The sequence below is a fragment of the Carassius gibelio genome, chromosome B11, assembly GCF_023724105.1.
Source record: "Carassius gibelio isolate Cgi1373 ecotype wild population from Czech Republic chromosome B11, carGib1.2-hapl.c, whole genome shotgun sequence".
NCBI classification, from domain to species: Eukaryota; Metazoa; Chordata; class Actinopteri; order Cypriniformes; family Cyprinidae; genus Carassius; species Carassius gibelio.
In genome coordinates, this window is record NC_068406.1 from 19,554,960 (window position 1) to 19,570,747 (window position 15,788).

Below are 15,788 nucleotides of genomic sequence, written 5' to 3' on the forward strand. Positions count from 1 at the left end.
CGTAAGGATAGATAGATAGATAGATAGATAGATAGATAGATAGATAGATAGATAGATAGATAGCAATACAGATTCATCACCCATGTGCGCAAGTTATACAGTAGGTGGCGGTAATTCTCCTAAGAGGAGTGCGGCCATTGAACAAAAAGAAGAAGAAGAAAAATACATTAGAAAAGGAAGTGTCCTGCCTTTACGGATTATATTTCTCTTTTCCAGATACGTATGTGACTAGTTTGGGCGCCGACTTTCTTGAATCTGAGCAGACTGAGAATCAACTATTTTCTTGAAAGCAGCGGTGGCGGGATTTTCCTGATTCTAGCGCCTGACCGGACTCTCGCTATAAAACGGCAGAACTACCAAATCAGCCGCGTATTATTTGGCTTTCAAAACGCGTTATAACGGGACGTTACGTTTTAAAGGATTTATTTCCTGAGTTAATTTAACCGTTACCGTTTAGCTGCTTTAATTTAACCGTAAAACCACAGTATTTTATTCTAGCAGCTAACCGCACGCGCCGTACAATAATTTAGCCGATAAATGTCTCCATGACAACGAGTGTATTGTAGTAATGAGAGCGTCAACCGCAAGTTACCGTGACACATCCGAGTCTGTAGCATGTTTACTCGATGCTGACGGAGATATTTATACAGCACAACCTGCTGACGGATATTAGGTAGCTCACAACTGGATGACGACGCATCGAGGTCCGGTATGAAACACGACACATCTGCGCTTCAGTAACCGTGACTGGAGGCTCAGGAGAGCCTTCATTATGTACCATAGCTGTGTCACCGTCCTGTCGATCATCTTCACCTCTCGAGACTGATATTCTCTGGCTTTTTAAAAACACTCGTGATCCACCAAGTGTTGCGCAATGGCGGGTGTTGGGGTCAGCGTGCAGCCGCGGGGTCAGCTGCCGTCTGCATCCTCCAACTCCTCGCCCACTGATCCAACCCGGGGCTGCTCAAACGGGGCCTTCATGGACTCCTTTGGCATCTTCCTGCAGGGCCTGCTGGGGGTCGTGGCCTTCAGCACCCTTATGTGTAAGTATAGGATAACTGTCTTCATTAAAGGAGTAGATAATCTCTCAGGCCATCCGAGATGTAAAATCCGAGTTTGTTTCTTGATCGGAACTTATTTGGAGAACATTTCTTATTCACCAAATAGATCCTCTCCAGTGAATGGGTGCCATGGATAAATAGATCTAATGGAGCTTGATCAATGTAGGTTGACTCATTGAAGACTTAAGGGTTTGGTCCTAGAAGTGCGCAGGTCAAGGCATGTTCAGTGCAGTGCTGTACCTGCGTGCTCCCCAATGTCAACCTGACACAGTACTTTTAATTAAAAACACTGTAAGCACATTTAAAAGTTACATAATATTGGATTTGTTTTTCTTGGCCACACCCTCTCAGATCTTCTTAACTTGTTTAGGTCATTTAAAGACCCCTGATATTTGGGCATGTGTGTATTTGCATACACTTCTTACATGTCTCACTGACGTGAAAGAATCTGTCGCGATGTTAATACCAAGAACAGTGAAGTTTCCAAATATCACTAAATATAGTGGAGTTAAACTACAACGACACTGAGGAATGATATCGAGACCACTTTGAGCCTCTCAATTCACTTTTTTTCTTATTTAATTGACTAATAACTAATAGATACTTTTGTATTTGAATGCATGAGAGAACGTCTCACAAAAATGAAGAGTAGACTTTATTTAAAGCATGTTTTAAAGTTGAAGATAGATTTTTACAAGATGTAATGTTTTTATGACCCATCAAGTGACCCAGAGATCACCTGACTCTTAGGTCTCTTAACTCAATAGAGTTAAAAATAATAATAAAAAAACACTACAACAGTTCAAAAGAGCAGGGTAATCCAGAGCAATATAGGAGATGTGTGAAATTGTAAGATATGTGTCATCATCTCTCAGTGGTTGCGTGAGTTGTAATTGTAAAGAGTAAGAGATTGTGTTCAGGGGACACCATTTATAGCTGTACACAAACAAACAGCTATTGTGTGAAACAGGCTGTGCTTTATTTGTGTGAACCATTGGGTCACGTTTGGAAGCTAGGGTGGCTGCAGTAGCAGTTTGCACAGCCTAAAAAGCAGCAATTCTCACTTCTTGTTTTGAAGCAACAATGCCATCAGTTGCATTTGTTTTTATCTTTATAACTCTACTATCCGATGCAGTGTACAATGATTTTGTTGTCAGAATCTAAAAATGTATATAAAAACATAAGCATACAGTTTATGCATTCAGTGCACTGCTTTAAAATATTTTTAGATATTTTGGGGGATATAAAGGGAAAAAATATATTGTTTAAAAAGAAAATGCCATTTATTAAAAGAATGTAAATAAAACATCAAGTAGGTGGTTTTGCAGTTTTTTTTAATCATTTTTTTCTTGGGGAAAATTTATTTTGTTGACAATTGCGCATTGTGTTTTGGTTTTGCATGTGAATGCAGAAAACTGTCTAAACCTGTGATACACAGTTCCTCATTCAGTTCTTCCTCTTTTGAAATGTTAAACTCATGTATTTTTTATTGACCTCTGTGTTTTCGTAGCACTGTATCTGATAGAGCCAGGAAATAGTTTTTTAGCATCAGTAGCACTACCTCCATTTGGCAGACATTATTGATCACCCCATTTTTCCTGCTTCCAGTATAAAAGCTTGTGTTTCCTCTCCACAGTGAAACACTTCAGGGAGCCCAAGCACGAACGGAGACCCTGGAGAATCTGGTAAACTGCCATTTTGTGTCATTAGCAAGCCCCAGATACTTTAACACATGCACGGTCAATGCTGCACTCCACTGACCTGAGATCTGACTAGCGGCCCTCTGTAGCCCCTTTCCCCTCATTATATAACGGTGAGTTTTAACCAGGTCTCCTCCCTCTCACCGCCCCCTCCTCCCCTTCACCTCTCTCAGGTTTCTGGACACCTCCAAACAGGCCATAGGGATGCTGTTCATTCACTTTGCCAATGTCTACCTGTCTGACCTCACAGAGGAGGACCCATGTTCACTGTGAGTCTGTGTGCGCGTTGTCGTTTCAATGTTTCCCACACATCGTTGTACTTCCCTTAGTGTTTGTGACTGTGCTTTTTACATATTTGTTATCAGCTGTGCTCAGCTACCGACTCCCTGTGTTGTTTTCCGCAGATACTTGATCAACTTCCTTTTGGATGCGACACTGGGCATGCTGGTGATCTATGGCGGCGTGAAGGCTGTTAGTGCTGTGGTTGAATGGAGACAGTGGGATTCGCTGCGTTTTGGAGAGTATGGTATGAGCCTTAACGTACATTTTTAGGAGTGTATTAAAATCTTTTGGGAACCGTGAGTTAATCATGGACTAGACACTTCCGCTGAGCTTCTTTATGTGAATGTGGTCTCATATAAAGAGGCAAGTCCTCAGACTCATGAATGGGAAATTGAAGCGCTTTTATTCCGTATGATTGTTTGATTTGTTAACTGAATTCAATTTAATTTGAAATTAGGATAGATCTCTTGTTCTTCACGGACTACAATGCCTGTCTGAAACCAAACAATAAGTCTAATCAATGATTTAACAGTGTTTTTGTATAAAAGTTCCCTCCAAAAGAAAGAAGTCAGACCATCTTTCAAGACACTGTAATGCAATTATGTTGAATTAATTTAGATTTTAACACCAGTCTCATGTTTCGGTTAACCACTGAACTGCACATACAGGGTTGTGGAATCTCATTGGCATTTAAGGAAACATTTATGTTAATTGATGAACAGGAAATTATGTTTTCAAGTAGTGATTCCTAACCTTTTTCACTCTAGCCCCCCATAACAATATTAAAAGACCCTGTGATTTTATCTTTTATGTGATTTTACCAAATAAGTATCCTCAAAGATAGATAATTATGCTTTTAATATTTACATGACTTTCCAGGTCTAGGCTTCTTCATATATCCACCATTTCCAAGTGTGTGTTGAGGGGTGGGTTCAAGAAATGTAAAAAAGTAAAAATGTAATGCTTATTTTGTCTTATTTTAAAGTCATCTTGGGGTCCTCTTGGAGGTTTGCTTGGTCTTCCTGGTTAAGAACCGCTGTTTTGAAGTGTTGTATTTCCAATGTTTGCACATAGGTGAGCCGGTTCAGTGCAGTGCCTGGGTGGGTCAATGTGCTCTCTACATCCTGATCATAATGTTTGAGAAGGTCATGATCATGTTGGTCCTCCTCCTCCCACAGTGGAAGAAGGTCAGTCATGGTCCAAATACTAATGGATGTTTGTGGTTCATGTTTTGAACGGTTATGCTTGGAGAAAATTAGTTATCATCATGTAGCTTGACTAACTTGCAGTTAAGGAAATATTCCACACAAAAATTTTAATTAAATGAAGGTTATTTTAATTATTTGGTTTATGATGTATTTGACTGATATTTGTGTGTGTTGGACAGCTGGCTACACTCAACCCTATAACAAACCCTCGTCTGGAGCTAGCTATTGTCATGCTAATCGTCCCGTTTTTCGTGAACGTAAGTGAGACCCCTTTTAATGTATAGTTACCATTCAGAAGTTTGGATTTAGCATTATTTTTTTTTTATGCCTGTGATGCTTTTTTTTTAGTGTCTAATACTAATCAGGGATGCATTTATTTGATCAAATATACAGTAAAAAACTGTAATATTATGAAACATAAGTTTAAATAATGGTTTTCTAATTTAATAAAATATGCAATGTAACTTATTCCTGTGATTTTATACATTTTGAGTTGTCATTACTGTAGTCCTCAGAGTAACATGACGCTTTAAATGCAGATATGTTTAGGAAACATTGTGCTGACTTTTTTTTTTTTTTTTTTGTAAATCATGAAAAAAAAATGTCCGGGTTCTTCAAAGGATATGGAGTAAAAACATAAAAAATCTTTTATTTAAAATAGAAATCATTTTTAACATTATAAATTATGTAACATTATTTACCATCATGCATTCTTGCTGTATAACTTTCAAATAAATCTTACTGGACTCAAACATTTGAATGGTAGTGTAATTGCATCCTATTACTTAAATGTTATGATTGCTATTTTTTATGTTGTGATTTTTATATATTTTTGCTATGTATTTGTACATAAATATTTCTCACTGATTGTTTTTTCTATAGAGAAAATGTGGCTTGCATGCTCTAAATCTTCTGTATAAGTCTATATGAAAGGTGGTTCTGTCATTGTTGCAACACATTTGTTTGTGTCTGAATGTCTGCCCCTGTTTGTGTGCGTATCCAGGCTTTGATGTTCTGGGTGGTAGACAACTTCCTAATGAAGAAGGGCAGAACAAAAGCCAAATTGGAGGAGAGGATAGCAGAAAATGACCCTCGTGGCAGCAGCAAAGTGCGCTATAGACGGGCATTGTCACACGACGACTCTGAATCAGAAGTAAGTTACTCTGAGTCAATTTGATGTGACCACAAAAAAGAAAAATGATTATTCCGGTGTCTGTTAATTAAATAATATTTTAATTGAACAAGAACTGTTAGCAGTTATATGTGCCAAGCCAGCTACGCAACCTACCTTCGTGTCTGCCTGCATCTGTCTATCCAATATTCTGCCTTCTATCTATCTATATGTATATCCATAGGTGCACATACATTTTTCAGTTTGGTTCACACACGAGCACTTGGAGATCTGGTTCGGTGTTCACACTGCACATAATATGTGACCCATAAAAATATACTATCCCAGTGTATATATCAGATCATTTTTAGAAATGAAGCAACTCCTGCAATTTTTTCTGCCACAATACCTCTTGGGGTCCAGAAATATTCCACAGGGATTAGAACCCGAAACCTGAAAGGTTTAGCAGAGTGCACTACTTAGGTGCTGCAAAATCATCAGATAGCTTTCTGTGTGAGAATGAGCATACAAAAACTTTGCTTAAAATTTTGACCAGATTAGTATTCTAAACTAACTTTTTACTAATGTAGCTTATGGTTAACATTATAGTTGAAGAGTCACATTAGAAAGAATGGCAACTGGTTGTTTTGTATGTTAAACAATTAGCCGGCTAAGCTACCTAACATAAATCAACACAGGCACGGTCAACTTTGGAGAGGTATTTCTTGGGAATGGTAGTAATTATCAAAAATCTGTCTCGTCATTTCTGTGCAACTGGGTCCAAAGATAAACCAATCAGATTTTGGACAAAATCCAAACCAGATGTGCAGGCAAAATTATTATCCTTCGATTAGGCAGGACTTAAAGATCAAGATTTCTGACAAATGGTTTTAAAGTTATAAGCAAAGGTGTCAGTCTTTGGCATCTCATGACCCGTAGGTGGCACTGTTCCCAACTTTGGCTGTCCCCTCAGCCTACGGAGTTTAGTTTGAACCAATTTTGGGTTGAAATTAAGTTCATGACACCATAACTTTTGACCAAAATATTTTTAAAAATTCCCAGTCATTTCCGTGTAACCCGGTCCAAAGATCCTCTGAGCCAATTTTTGTAAGAATTGGGCAAATTTTGTATTAACGAAAAAAGCAAAACTGTACTATTTTAAATAGCCACTACTGTTATGGGTGGAGTCTTAATGTAAGCTATTAAATAAGATCAAAATAAGGGAATTATTAACATGAACTAAGCTTCATTTTTCTAAAATAAAGGGCTCAAAATTTATAAGCTTTAGAAAAGTTAATTTATATTTGAACCGGTGGTGGTGACATAGAGTTGACTCTACAGACTCCAATATTGGTCCAATCACTATTCATTACCATCTTTACAGTTGTGCCAAATTTCCTCACTTTCCCATTCCATTCATAGGGCTGCCATGGACTCCCATTCAGTGGGAGTAATAATCATTACATAATTTCAAACCTGGTGCTCTTGTCTAAATGATTCAGTAAACCACTTTGACCCAGGTCACACTCTGGAGGAGAAAGAAACACTTGTAATGTTAACATTTTTATTGGAAATTAAATTATTTACATGTTTAAACCACAGAATACAATGTATTTCCATTAAACAAAATGACTGATGACATAAATAATACATTTAATTCATAAATAACATTATTTATGGAATGTATAAAACACTTATTAAAACAAATCAACAAATGTATTAACATTTGAGATCTGAAACAGATTTGTTTTGGCAAGACACTCTTGCTTCTCCTTAAACATCTTTTAAATGTCAGAATTTATATTTTGGGCTTTCCTTTGACCTACAATGTTAAATTCAAAATCATCCCTCTACCCAAGTGCTAGATGGGACATCCCCCTTTTACATCTCCCTTTTTCCATTGTACAAATACCGGCCCATTGTGTGCAAGACAGCTCCTTAATCATTCCCAACCCTCCAGACCTGAAGTGATTATAACAATGACAAGTCAGTGAGTTTACAATCTAACAAAGTAGGTATGCCTTAAAGAAAAGGCTGCACAGAATGTTCCGATTAACAAAACATCCATTAATGGACTTTTCAGTGGAAGACAGTTTTTGTTTTAGGCCAAATAGAACACAGTGTATGTGGTTTCCTTACATGCTACTAATATTTCTTTATTTATGATGTTTGACACAACAACATCTCTTGAATACATGTATTTCCTGTGATAGTGTTAGATTTGAGACGAGGCATGTCATTTGAGTGTGGCATTTCCATCCACATGCTTTATCCATGTCAAATACGAATTTGTAGACATGTCAGAAGTACATCTTTCTCACTTTTAAAGAGATAAGTAGCTTAGTCAGTATGTAATGGAGAACATTACTTAAAAATTTAGGTTTACAAGGTAGCAAAGGTACAAAGTATTCCACTTTTTAGTATAAGTTTTTTTTTTTTTAAGATAAGTTGAACACAGTCTTACTCTTTGGCCTCTTCCTCCTGTGCTGGTCAGATTCTGTTTTCTGCAGATGACGAAATGGAGGATTCAGATGGTGACGACGATGTACGAAGACTCACAGGGCTCAAGCCTGTTAAGAAAAAGAAGCACCGGCTGGGTATTCCAGTTTGAATTCAAATCAATTTAGACTTGAGGTCTCTCTCATTTACCTGAACATGGATCAGAAAGTGAGGGGCATGTAGACTAACTCGATCTATGATTTGTGGGGTAAAGGACCCATACTCTGGTAGACATACACGAGAGAAGCCTCCGGACATCACTAGAAAGATTTTTGCTACCCTATGTCAAAGGGTAGAACATAATATTTTCAGTCTGTCAAGGTCTTTTGTGCACATTCATAATTCTTTACTGCGGCTGCTTTGTCATGCTTAAAGAACGTGATTCTCCAGTGGATATACAACACACTACATCTCCTCCTCTCATCTGTCCAGCCTTTAAAAGTCAACAAAGCAATTCAAATAACATACTGATGTTGTTTCACTGAAATAAGTACCTTTAACCATATGCACGTGATTGATCACACTGACTTGGACGAACATTCAAGGTCAATCGAAGTCGGCTCCAAAGCGTGTTTGTGAGTGTAGCTGCTGCAGAAAGTTTTGTGTGTGTCCACTGTGAGGAAAGTCTACTAATAAATGTTACAGAATAACACTGGTCAGCAGTGTTATGAGATGGCATTACAATACAGTTAGTACAGTCTGCTTGCAATGTGTGTTTTTAACCAATTGGCAGCAGACGTTCTGAGAAGGTACGTAAATCCAGGGATGGTTGTTTCAGACCCCTGATTGGGATGGCTTGTCTTACTGTTTGGCTTTTCAAAGTGTATCTGCCTCAATTCAGTGTCCGCTGTGTTCTAATTTTCCCTGTATTTATTTGTTGTTTTGTTGTTGTTTGTATGGCCTCTTAATAACAGGACCGTTCATTCAAAAATGTCAATTAAAAAAAAGTACTCTACCTCATGTCATTCCAAACCTGTATGTCTTTCATTCTTCTGTAGAATGTTAAGAACATTGAACCCCACCGACTTCCATTGTATACATTTTTTTTTTTTTTAAATGTGTCTCACAGAAGAACAAAAGTCACAGTTTTTGAACAACATGAGAGTGTAGTACATGTTTTTTTTTTGGGTGAACTGTCTTTAAACTTTCTGTTTTGCTGCTTATTGCAGGGTAGATGTTGTGGTGCGAATGCTTCTGTAACTTTTTGCACAGTTTGGTGTTATGTTGTGGTATCTTTGTTGTATAACCTTCAAGTTTTATGTTTTTAAGCATTCCCTGTTGCCTCTATACTCTCAAGACACTGTCAAACTCTAAAGACTAAACCAGCAGGCCTTTCTTCCAAATGCTTTCTCTTCCACCTTTACACATTTCTGCTCTATAGAGCATTTGATTTTTATTCCAACACTAAAGCACAGATCCTTGAAGAATGATGCATTTGCACCATGCATTCTCCGCAAATATTTTAAACTTGAAACCACTTATGTCGGATTCATTTTTGTAATCTTTATTCTGAAGATGGATATAATGTGAAGAGGAAAATGCCTGTAGGTATAGAGTTGAAGTAAATGTAATTGGGAATACAGGACCAGTTGTTGTATCACTTTCATTGTCCAACTGATATTTAATGGACCAAGTTTGTGGGAGTACTTTTTGCACACGTTATGTGTTTTTGTTTTACAGGGATGAATTGAAACCAGGCCCTCTGGTCAGGCCTGCTGAATGAACAAGGTTACTGATAAAGATTTCGTCTAGATGGAAATATAACCGCCTTTCCCTCTTGGGGTATGATTCTGACTATTATTACAGAGCAATCTTGGTTACTGTTGGTAAATGAAACCAATTGGATGTGGAGAGGGGTGTTAAGTACTTAACAATATTAGATGATTAGGAATTACTGACAAATTGTGAACTTATGTATGCTTTTTTCAATAAACCATATAAAAATGGCTATTTGTATGTTATTTCATGATCTATAACTTCTCTTCCTCAGATTTTTTTTCTTTACATATTTTATGAGCAAAATAAATTTGCAGAATCATGACAAATGTTCATCTGGAGTGACAAAAGTCGCATGAATTACAATATGATGGTTTAGACTGCAGTCACATTGCAAAACATCTGACCTTTATCGGATTTAGTGCCAACATGGAAGTTGCACAAATCAGAATTGAAATATCAGATTCCATTTGGTTTGTGCTGTTCACCATCATGAGAAAAGATCTGCGTCATAAGATTTGGGCCACATTTGCCCGCTGTGTGAATGTACCCCAATAAAGTTACTGTTATTGTTCTTGATGTGAGCTTAAGTTTAGGTATATTCCGGATTTGACTGAATCATGAAAAGTGGGTGTTCAATACCAACATATAGCTGGTTGTGAGTTTACAGAACAACCTCCCAAATGAAACATGGATAGACTTACTTTATGTCATCTTCTTTAATTATATTAGGCACGTGGGTGTCATCTGTTGGTTCTTCTGAGCTGTGTGTAGACCTCTCAGGGGAATCCTCCATGCGTGGCCTTTTAATTGGTGTTAATGTTAATGAAGATTCAGATTTGACTGAAAAATCCTCATCCGAGCAGGGCACACTAGCACAATGACTCAAAAGAGGTCTCACTTGAATGGCTGTTATTAAACCACATAAAAATGAAAATCAAACCAGTGAAGCCAAAACAAAACTGTTAAATCTCAAGTGAACTTTTAACTAAAAGGGTTACCTTTACTTCTCCGTTTTGGCTTTTTTTGGGTGCGTACTGCTTGGACCGCAACGCTCTTCAGAAGCGGAGTATTACACTGGCAGCCCACCTCGCGTGTTATTGGCTGTTGGAAATATGCAGCAATACAGAAATAAAGCAATGTATTCTTTCTATAGCTGTTCCGTTGTTAGAAAACAACAAAACCATGAACCACAGACATTTTGACCTTAAAGTCTACACATTTAAAAATGTTACCTGTAAAACCTTATTGCAGAAACTACAGTCTAGACTCTAGACTTATCCACTTTCTTTCTTCTATGAATGATATTGTGAGAAATGTTTCAGTGTTTTTAGACATAACATGAAATACAGTGGTAACTGGTTTTGTTGTTGTTTGGTACAAACATTATTTAAACTGTATTCTATTGTTTTCCACAGAACAAAAAGTCATACACGTTTGTAGCGTTACGTGAGAAAATGAAATTTTCATTTCACGGTGAACTGTCCCTTTAAATGCAAAAACACTAACATGACTGGTTGTTCTATACGTAAGCAAAGAATACTTCCGGTCAGAGTGGGCAGTTCTTCGAAAGAATAAATCGCAATGTTTTACTGTCTATGGGCGCTACTTACCTTCTATCTCTCGGTGCCGGACCACCGGTGTATATTGTCGGAACAGCCGTATCTATCTAGCTAAGAAAGTCATAGAAGCCCATTTCGTACTGCTGTAAATTTGTGAAGAATTCTGGAGCGAAATTTAACTGTTCATTTCAAAGAATCGGCTCTAAAGATCCGGTTCAAATGATTCCTGCGTAATGACGCTCTCACGTCACTCATAGCATACATGAAAGGTTGTTTCTGAGGCGAAGACCTTAGTGATTACATTTTGATGAAAGAAGTGCAACATCTAAGGAGCTTATGAAGAAAACAATACTTACTCGTGCGGGAGGGGAAGCGCCTACAGTGTAAAGAGTCGGAACAGCCGTGTTTGCTAATGTAAGGTAGCACGTTATCCCAGCAGTAACCATCCCCAAATTGGTGAAGGATTCGTCAGAGAAGTGCCTGTCACATAGCCGCGAGCTGGCGCAAATAGCCCCTTCTTCGAAATGTATAAACTCCAGCCACTTTTTTCGTAACCAGTTTGTGGTTGGGAAACAAAATAAAGTACGTGCGTTAGAACAACCAAATACACACCGACGAACCATGATTAGAGTAGAGAAGAGCGATCATTTAGTGGGAGGGAAATTCTCATTCCAGAGCGCATCTGATTGGATAAAAACCTGTGTAGTGCTGGATGATTCATCGATATTTTGTTCCGTGTGTGTGTGTGTATGTTTTTTTTTCTGGTAAGATACCTGTATTTTACTTGATTATGAATTTCAAGTACTTTATACACCACTGTTTATTACACAACATTTCACCACAAAATAATTAAGGCAAAATAATTAAGACTAAAAAATGTTAAAACCTTACCAGCAGCTGCTTAAAATGGCAGCAGCTGCATTTGAATGAAATGGAGAGCGAGTTCGCGATACCAGGATGACTTAATTAAATAACTGTCCACTATTTCGAATCAAGTTTTAATATTTTTTTTTAGCTAAAAAAACGCAAAGCTTCCACCAAGAAGAAAAATTGTTCAAGCAAGTGTGCAGTGGAACTGCGGTTACCCGGATGAGCCTTTGTTGTTATCTAGGGATGTCGACTCGCGACTGACCAATCAGAATCAAGTATTCCACAGAGGCGTGTAATAAATATGTATAATGGAATGTTATGGTTTGTACAAAACAACTCAACATTCTATGGTTAAATAGAGTACGCTGAGTAAGCTGTACAGTAATAGATTGCTGACATTACGCATCTGAGGTGAACTTGTGTTGACCTAACCTCCTGATGCTCAGAGCTGTATCCTCTTTGATTCTGTGTTCAATAAACATTAGCAGACAGCAGATCAGCTTCAAAGAAAATAGCATTGAATAAAAGCTATACTGTGTGTGTGTGTGTGTGTGTGTGTGTGTGTGTATATATATATATATATATATATATATATATATATGAAGAGTTCAGATGCAAAAGCCTCTAAGTGCCATCTGAAATTTTCATCTGAAATTAGGATTTTTATCAAACTCATATGCTTAGGTTGAGTCATTTTACTTTAATGGCAATGTGCAGGTCCTTTTCCAGGCTATTAAAGTAAAATAATTGAACATAAATATAGGAGCCTGATAAAAATCCAAATTTTAGATGAAAATTTCAGATGGCATTTAGAGGCTTTTGCATCTGAACTCTTCATATATATATATATTAGTAAAACATTACTGATTTTACTGAATTTTGGATGAAATAATTGTGGTGAGAGATATCTTAAAAAAAAAAAAAAACATTGAAAATCTTACCAGCCCCAAACAATTGAGCTGTAGTGTATAACCACAATGATAACATTAAAACTGTTTCTGAATATTTTTATTGGTGCATGATGTCGGTTCCAACTCATTCACAAAGGCTGACTCACCAGCACAGAAAAGTGTGTAGTGATTTGGTTATATAATCTGTGTGGCATGTTAACGTCTCCATTTTTACACACGTGTCACAACCAACAAGGTTTATTTATTATTTTACTTATTCAGCATTCAAGTAGTGAATTATATTGGTTATTGTTGTAAAACAAATCTGGTTTAAATAAATAGATTTCAGACAATCATATATACTGTATCAAAAATGTCACAATTTTGACCTGTAGCAACAAAATGGATTCTTATATCTACACGTCATTGATCTGTGAGGGATGTGAGGGTGGTTTGTCTGTAATGTGTTCAGCTGTTCATAGTAGTCATGCTCAGAAAGAGGCTTTCTGACACTGACTGCAGTGCTAATAATATATAATGACAAGAGACAGAGGGGGGATGGGGGTTACACCGAGCTGGTAACAAGGGTATAAAAGAGCCAGGATGAAAAGGAGACAAAGTACACGAGGCGCCAACTTGTCCAGAAACCAGACCCGCAAATATACAGAATGTCTCAGGTATGACCATATATCTATTCAGTTAGCAGATTAGAAATTAAAGTGTGTGTAATGATTTAAGTGCTAAATATTGTAGCTATTTCTTTTTTAAAATTATATTTCTATTAGCAAGAGGTTAAGAAGAAGAAGAGGCCAGTTGTAAAGGAGGAGGACCTGAAAGGAGCCCGCAGTAAACTGGGGTTGAAGGGAGAGGTCAAGAGCAAAACATACGAGGTCATGGCGGAGTGTGGTAAGTTTGTCATATTTGGACCGTAAATCAACAGATTAGCTATTATAGTTTAGATAAGAACAGGGGATTGTCTTTTTGAAAATGATGTACAGGAATGTAATAGCTTTTAAAAGGTTTTCATATATTTTGATCGCAATACAGAGATTAGAAGACTTAAGAAACCTTCTATGGTTTATTGTTGTAATACTTCAATAATGTAGAATACAATAATACTAGTAAAGTTATTATATACATTAGTTGTATATAATGGATTATCAGGCTTCCTGTAGGTTTTTGAAGGTCAATTTAAAACCAAGTAAAGAAAATTAAGGAATAAATGAAAGAGAAGTAAATGTTTTGTAAATGTAATGACATAGCTTAACTAAAATATAGAAATACATTTTACTCTACCTTTTGATCATGCTGTAAAAAGTCATGTTCCTTCCTCAACAATCTGTGATTCAAACAAGAAGAAATCTCTGCCAGTGTGTTCAGAAAAAATACACCTAATTCACACGGGAAAAAAGTTTTCACCTCACCCCACAGAAAAAAAACATAAAATCAGACTGTTGTGTTATTTCTGTTGTGTAGAACGCATGGGGAAGGTGGCGCCATCTGTTTTCAGTGGAGTAGGATCTGGAAGCGAGACAGCGCTTGAGAAACCCAAGCCTCCATCAGGAAGCGTGTTTGGCAAATGAGTGCAGAATGGACAAATGGACTCTGGGTTTTAAATGTATGTCCATGAGCACATAGAGTACACTTTTGGCATCTACATCATGAATTAATCAACTTTACTTTGGGTATTTATGTCGCATATTTGTAAGTATTTGTGTATGTTTTTTATACTGTTCTTTGTTGCTAAACATGTTGCACTTGTAAAAAATTCCATTGCTAAAAATGAGTCACCAAGTATGGTCTCTCTGTCATGCCGCATAGAAATGTCTGTCATTTCAAACCATGTGAACAAATATTAATTATTAATTGTTGCTTGTGCAAATTTGAGAAAAGAGGGTGGAGTACAAATGGAAATAGGTGCTCATTGAAGGATGTAGTCATCCAAAATTTCCATGTCAAGTTTGGGTTAAAATTCTATGGCTTTTAATCATTACATCCAAAAGACCATTTCGATATCACCAATTAAAGCAAATCCACAGCTGCATGAAGTTGCATGGTGTTTTGTTAGGGAGATTCCCATCATTTGATAAAGTGACAAAACAAAATGAAAGACACAAAGTCCAGCTGTAAATTAATTTATCAGATATTTTGCTGTGACCTGGATAAATAAAAATCTTCCTGCTGTGTAATCTATGTCATTTACCCAGCAGTTACTTGCACAAGGATTAACAGATTTGTTTAAATATCAGAATGCCCGCAAACTTTTGTACATTCACTGAATGCTACACAACTATAATAATCTAAGGTTTATAAATTATTCAACCAATAAATTACCTAAATTAAATTTCTTAAAAAAACAAACAAAACTGAACTGTCCGAATTGCAAAATCAATCTTGACTAAGTAAGAATCAAACTGATATGAACTGTTATTGGAGCTCAATTGCAAATACTGTAATATATCTATCTGCAGTATAGTTTTTATACAAAAAACAAAGCATACTTTACCTGTTCAACAGATGCCTCATATTAATACAGAGATGGAAACAGACCTCCTATTTAAAGATTAAGCTATAATTTATAAAAAGATGAACTAGATGACACTACTTGCTGCATAATCACAGACCAAAAAGCCTTTTCAATCTATCTTTAAAAAAAGGTTAAAGAAGCTACCCCTGCAAGTGCGACATGAAAATGTAGTTTCATATTTTCTGGAACTGGACATCTGAACCTTTCTGCCTTGAAAAGAAAATTAATAAATACACATTTCAGCTCTATAACTAAAGCATCATTGTATATCAAAAAGGGAACCTCCTTTTAATAAATATTCCTAAAACCAAAACAGGCTGATTATGTGATAAGATTATGTGCGTGATAAAACTTAAGTTAAA

At 36.8% G+C, this 15,788-nt stretch overlaps 3 protein-coding genes across 9 annotated transcripts; 2 read left to right on the plus strand and 1 right to left on the minus strand.

The window, feature by feature from the left end:
- Positions 1-138: 138 nt before the first annotated feature.
- On the plus strand, positions 139-9,807 carry stimate (STIM activating enhance). Of its 2 annotated transcripts, none has more exons than XM_052568619.1 (8): positions 139-1,043; positions 2,698-2,746; positions 2,935-3,030; positions 3,166-3,287; positions 4,118-4,230; positions 4,431-4,508; positions 5,255-5,404; positions 7,857-9,807. In XM_052568619.1, exons 1-8 carry the CDS (start codon positions 875-877, stop codon positions 7,971-7,973), a joined length of 894 nt encoding a protein of 297 aa, XP_052424579.1. In that variant the 5' UTR covers positions 139-874; the 3' UTR covers positions 7,974-9,807. The 2 variants fall into 2 exon arrangements, with proteins under 2 accessions (XP_052424579.1, XP_052424580.1); XM_052568620.1 differs by having other exon boundaries at positions 142-1,043; positions 9,542-9,807.
- On the minus strand, positions 6,971-12,529 carry LOC127967864 (uncharacterized). 6 transcript variants are annotated; one of them, XR_008155840.1, is made up of 6 exons: positions 11,496-12,528; positions 10,579-10,681; positions 10,282-10,486; positions 8,012-8,141; positions 7,827-7,932; positions 6,971-7,682 (listed from the first exon to the last, which is right to left on the minus strand). XR_008155840.1 is itself a non-coding variant. In XM_052568622.1 (5 exons), the coding sequence occupies exons 1-5, from the start codon at positions 11,760-11,762 to the stop codon at positions 7,927-7,929; spliced, it is 711 nt and encodes a 236-aa protein (XP_052424582.1). In that variant the 5' UTR covers positions 11,763-12,528; the 3' UTR covers positions 7,808-7,926. The 6 variants fall into 6 exon arrangements, 3 of the variants coding, with proteins under 3 accessions (XP_052424582.1, XP_052424583.1, XP_052424581.1); XR_008155842.1 differs by lacking the exon at positions 8,012-8,141 and having other exon boundaries at positions 6,971-7,324; positions 11,496-12,529; XR_008155841.1 differs by lacking the exon at positions 8,012-8,141 and having other exon boundaries at positions 11,496-12,529.
- A 477-nt stretch (positions 12,530-13,006) lies between these two features.
- Positions 13,007-15,088, plus strand: mustn1b (musculoskeletal, embryonic nuclear protein 1b). Its single transcript, XM_052568624.1, has 3 exons — positions 13,007-13,576; positions 13,685-13,805; positions 14,376-15,088. The coding sequence occupies exons 1-3, from the start codon at positions 13,568-13,570 to the stop codon at positions 14,480-14,482; spliced, it is 237 nt and encodes a 78-aa protein (XP_052424584.1). The 5' UTR covers positions 13,007-13,567; the 3' UTR covers positions 14,483-15,088.
- Positions 15,089-15,788: the final 700 nt, after the last annotated feature.

Excerpts from the sequence above, each read along its gene's own strand:
- stimate (XM_052568619.1), top strand. The coding sequence starts at position 875 with ATGGCGGGTGTTGGGGTCAGCGTGCAGCCGCGGGGTCAGCTGCCGTCT. Across the intron at positions 1,044-2,697 it reads GGCCTTCAGCACCCTTATGT|TGAAACACTTCAGGGAGCCC; the intron begins GTAAGTATAGGA and ends TCCTCTCCACAG. Across the intron at positions 5,405-7,856 it reads ACGACGACTCTGAATCAGAA|ATTCTGTTTTCTGCAGATGA; the intron begins GTAAGTTACTCT and ends TGTGCTGGTCAG.
- LOC127967864 (XM_052568621.1), bottom strand. The coding sequence starts at position 11,762 with ATGGTTCGTCGGTGTGTATTTGGTTGTTCTAACGCACGTACTTTATTT. Across the intron at positions 10,487-10,578 it reads GCCAAAACGGAGAAGTAAAG|CCATTCAAGTGAGACCTCTT; the intron begins GTAACCCTTTTA and ends GTTTAATAACAG. Across the intron at positions 8,142-10,281 it reads ATTAAAGAAGATGACATAAA|GGTAGCAAAAATCTTTCTAG; the intron begins GTAAGTCTATCC and ends CCTTTGACATAG.
- mustn1b (XM_052568624.1), top strand. Across the intron at positions 13,806-14,375 it reads CGAGGTCATGGCGGAGTGTG|AACGCATGGGGAAGGTGGCG; the intron begins GTAAGTTTGTCA and ends TCTGTTGTGTAG.